At 40.7% G+C, this 5021-nt stretch overlaps 1 protein-coding gene across 1 annotated transcript; it reads left to right on the plus strand.

The window, feature by feature from the left end:
- Nucleotides 1-2761: 2761 nt before the first annotated feature.
- Nucleotides 2762-4359, plus strand: LOC134100603 (protein FAM43A-like). The gene has a single exon (XM_062553898.1). The coding sequence runs from the start codon at nucleotides 2840-2842 to the stop codon at nucleotides 3860-3862; it is 1023 nt and encodes a 340-aa protein (XP_062409882.1). The 5' UTR covers nucleotides 2762-2839; the 3' UTR covers nucleotides 3863-4359.
- The last annotated feature ends 662 nt before the right edge of the window (nucleotides 4360-5021 follow it).

Genomic DNA, 5021 nt, shown 5'->3' on the forward strand with positions numbered 1-5021 from the left:
TCTATGGGAGAGATGAATGCGCATGAGGTTGTTTGAGAAAGACTCTGGAGTCTCCGGACTGGTGGTCCAGCAAAGCACAGAGGAAGTAAAAAAAACAGGATATGAGGTCATTTAAAACTCGAAAACCCGCTAAATTCGGCTAGGATCGGAGACAGCTGACAAATGGCCAGTCTGTTGAACCGCTACTGCCAGCCAGGTCCGTTTGTGTTCCAAAATCAGTAGCAGTCTGGTTTTGAATTCTGTCGAATGTTATAACCAGAGAGCAGTGATAAGGTCTTCAGTTATAACTGCTGCATAGGCTAAAAACTCTAAAATCCCAGTTGTAGATTGAATAGCTGATTTTACATGCAGTGGACTCATTGAGAATATTATGTTAGATAAGCAATTAAATACATTTTTAAATACAAAATGTATGTAGGCTATGAATATGTTTGCAAAACAAAAGTTTAGCTTATGACCACAACACAATTTACTAATTGACTGACTAATAATTCTTATTTATTATTATTATTATTATTATTATTATTATTATTATTATTATTAAATCACAAATAACCCAAAGTATGCCATTCTTGAGGATCAAGAATCCATAGACCCTTTAGCAGACAACTTCAATATATTTTGTATTTTCATCACACATTTAGACAGTAACTGCCACCTGCTGGAACATCATTGTCATTTTACTGTAAAGAAGAAATGCCCTCTGATTACAAATTGAGGCTACAATGGCTTTTCCCCAGTAGAAGTAGGGAGATCTGGAAAATGTTAAGTGTGTTGCAGGCTATTTTTTACAGTCTATGGTTGCAGGCTACATGAAAATACCTTTGCTGCAACAACACTCTTCAACAAGTCTTCTAAAGTGACACAGTTCTGCTGTTTGTCACCATTTTTTTTTTTAAAGGGTGGAGAACATCTATTCTAGCCCATTGATGCCTGTTTCCCCAACGCATAAAAGAAACCCAGGATCCAATCACAATTGATTATCCTGCATGGGGAAGGCTTATGACAGGGCAGTGCATTCACAACCAATGGATGCGCTGATGGCGACATCGACAAGTCTGAACAGATGGATGAGAATTTTCATTAGAATTGAGTAACCGCATTTGAAACCTTTCTTTACATGAAAAATGTGTTTGATGCACTTCTGAAATGATTCAATGAGAGTTTAATCCACCAATTTAAGTTTAATGTCGATGCTGGTTACAGCTCTGGTAGTCATAAGTCCATGAAGCCTTTCCAGACCCATTCTCAATCAGTTGATATTTGAGAAGTGGTCTGGTGTTTTCTCCAAAGCATCTGGGTGGTGATGCAACTTTTATATCGTTTTTATTTATCCAGTGGTGTTCAACAGGACATAAAAAAACACTTCTATAATTTTCCACACTTAAGCTTTTCAATCACTCCCTTCTTCGCTCTGTTATTTACCTCTGGCATTGTGAATAATTACTAATGTGTCTTAATGTGGAATTTACCGTGCAAGTTTCCTCTTAATTGTAGCCTACACCATAAACTGTAGTGTGTATTTGGTGGGAGCATCCATGTGCAGGGCTATTTTTCAGACACACAGTATGCTGGGCTGTGTGGCGACTTGTGTAGGCTGGAAACATGAAAAAGGGACATGACCATAAAATGCAGCCTCAACAAATAAATCTATTAATTATGGGTAGGGTATGTTATGTCAGGGGTCATCCATGGGCCCATGGTGGTCTGAGCAGGCATTGCTGACGTCCTTGAGCATGTAGTTTAACTATGGCATAAAGTGGTGGCCCTCAAGGTGTTTCCTCAGAATGCTGGTCCCTGGGTCACATTCTTTTGAGGAGCCTCCGCTCTAGGGGATATTGTGGGGCTATTGAGAGATTATGCATAGGTGATATACACAACATGTCTTTTTGAAAGGAATTACCTTTACAAATGTATATTATATCGGATCTTTCAGGGCTGTAAAAGTGGACAAATGGGATCTTTCTGTGGCTTTGACCTTAAGCATCTGATCCATATTTATTTGTTCTAGGCACTTTGTGTGAACTGTTGTTCTTCAACTAAGGAGCGTTGGTGTAGTTACCTCATCAGGCTGAGCGATGGCGCTATCAACCACACAGTCGCGACCTCGAAACTGTCAGAACTATCACATGGATGAGAATATCATAGTTGGTCCAAAGTCACTTAGGCTACAGAATGTGAACATTACAACAGTTAGGGCTAAAATCAATGTAGGCTACTCTTTTCTTTTGAAATGGAAAAAGCCTACATTAAGCATAACACTAATAATATCAATGCCATTATCAAATGTCAATCATGAAAATTGTGAGTTTTATAACAAAATCATAAATATACAGTTCACAAGTCTAAGATAGGAATTCATTAATTAATTACATGTAAACTGAACATGGTATTTAGGACGCCCCTCTTGAAAGTTCCGAATCTATAGCAAGAATAATAACACGAAGCATCAACTATTTACTCTCTGAAACAGAGCATTCACACTAATAGGTGTTACAAGGAATTACGCACGTACCATTAGCGAATATAATAGTCTGATTTTTTTGCCATTATATCCTCAGGATTTAACATGTATTACTGCACTGTATGATCATGAAACTGAAAGGTAGGATATCCATTGTGGGTTTAAGTATGCAAGCGAGCTTCTCTGATGTCGCCTCTGCTTTAGAGCCACCCCCTACATCCTTGTTAGATGGTGCAACCCACTGTGTATATATCAGGTCTACAATCAACTTGACTGAACAATTGGAGACGTGCTGAATTTTATGATGGGCAGCGGCAACAAATGACCACACCGAATTAGGCCAACACACTGAATTGTGCGTTCGAGAGCTAGATAATGCTGCAGCGTACGCGTTCCTGTGGGCTGCCGGACGAAGAGAAGGGCGCTTGTCTGAACTACTCTACACTGACATCTCTTGTAAAGCTTTACCCTGAAAGCACACTGCATCGGATTGGAAGCATGTTCAGGTCAAGGAAAAAGAAGTTAAGCATTTCCAACGACAACCCTTCTTACACTGTTCAGTATCTTGGAAATTCAACCACAATTCAGTCAAAAGGGGACGGATGTGCAGACGTTGCCATAAACAAAATTTGGACCAAGAGCGACAATGGGAAGCACGGCACGAAAATGACGCTTACAATTAGTTCACAAGGTATTCGCATGGTGCACACGGACGAGAAGACGAAGAAGCCCGGCCACTTGTACTTAATGCACAGGATAACTTACTGTGTCGCTGACACACGTTTTCCAAGGATATTTGCATGGATTTACAGGCATGAAATCAAGCATAAAGCTGTAATGCTCCGATGCCATGCAGTGCTTGTATCGAAACCTGAGAAAGCTAAAGCCATGGCACTTCTCCTGTACCAAACTTCAACTACGGCTCTGGCCGAATTTCAGAGACTTAAACGAAGAGAGGACGCCAGACACCAGCAACAACTTCTGATAGGCGAGCAAACAATCCCGCTGGTCCCCATGAGGAAACAGATGAATGGACAGTGCTACTATAAACCTCCCGTGGAGCGCAGCAAGAGCGCACCGAAACTCGGCTCCATCACCGAAGACTCGCTTGGGGAGGAGGAAGAGCAGAGGACGTCTGTACTTTTCGAGTGCGACGAGTTTCTAGACGAAGACTGTTTCGAGGACAGAAAAGAAGAACTGTGTATGATCATTAACGACCTGGGAGAGCTGTGCATGGGAAACGACCCACACACGCTGAAAACTGACATGCAAGTGACACGGTTGCTCTCGGGTGAGAGCACGGGGAGCGAATCTTCCATCGACAGCAATCAGGACTTTTGCTCCATCACAGATGACTCTGATGAATCGTCGGACGACAAAAGTTCAGAATCTATGTAGCCTAGGACAGAACTGTTTTGATCGTTACATTCAGTAGGCTGCTAAGCGTTTTCCCTGTATACTGTAGTGTATTCACACACGAGTAAACTTACATTTTCATGTTCAGTAATAGCCATAAGCTATCGAAGACTTTGAAAGGACTTTGGCTATATCTTGGAGTTGGCTTCATGGTCATCGACCTAATGTTGTAAGAGGTATTTAACTGTATTTAGCATCCCCTAGACATTGACCTTCGTGATGGTCTATATTTCAGTCTAGTTATTGTCTGATTACTTTAAATTTGTATTGTTTTTATTGTTTCCGTCAGACTTTTCCAAATATATCTTTGCTATGCAAAAGTTGGATAGTTCACTCTAAAGCAGACCTACTGTAGGCTACTGCAAGTGAAGTTCCATGTGCTGGAACTCATCGTTATCAGTAGCCAGTTTTCCATTTCTGTTCTGTATTGTCATGTCTGTTGTATGTGGGAAATAAATTCCAAATCATTATGCTGCAAATATGTTTTCATTACCAAAAATGTTTTCATTACAAAACAAACCACACATGTTATTCAACAAAAAAAATATCACAATGAAAGGAAATCAAAAGGAATGCTTTATTGAACAACAGATGGAAGCGATATTTAGGCTTTGTTAAGTAAGTTAGTTAATCAAATAGCTAACACATTGAATGTGAATGCACACTTTTTAAACAAAATTATGTCTGTCTGAGAAGGCAACAGAGATGCGATGCAGCTAGTCCTGAGAGAATCTTAACTGCAGCTGTGCTGACTTCAGCATGAACCTTTAACTCCAGCAGCATACACATTCCATATCAACAAGGGCAGAAACAACCAACCAAGGACATTGTACCTTACTCAGTACATTACTACTACTGAATGGCTGAGTGCAGTGTGCTTCAGCAAGATACTGTTCAAATGGCAAAACTTCACGATAAAAAGCAACACTTAGAGAGGACATCACTGTGTGTGTTCCACACTTGTGAGACAGGAAGCAACCAGGATCATTTAACATCCTGAGCAACATGACCTGCTGGAGAGAAGAGGAGCCATATTTCCCTTTGCGGGCTGTAGCAAATCCCCATTGTGTCCTGTCTCTCTCTCTCTCTCTCTCTCTCTCTCTCTCTCTCTCTCTCTCTCTCTCTCTCTCTCTCTCTCTCT

Source organism: Sardina pilchardus, chromosome 2 (genome assembly GCF_963854185.1).
Source record: "Sardina pilchardus chromosome 2, fSarPil1.1, whole genome shotgun sequence".
Classification (NCBI taxonomy): domain Eukaryota; kingdom Metazoa; phylum Chordata; class Actinopteri; order Clupeiformes; family Clupeidae; genus Sardina; species Sardina pilchardus.

Excerpts from the sequence above, each read along its gene's own strand:
- LOC134100603 (XM_062553898.1), top strand. The coding sequence starts at position 2,840 with ATGCTGCAGCGTACGCGTTCCTGTGGGCTGCCGGACGAAGAGAAGGGC.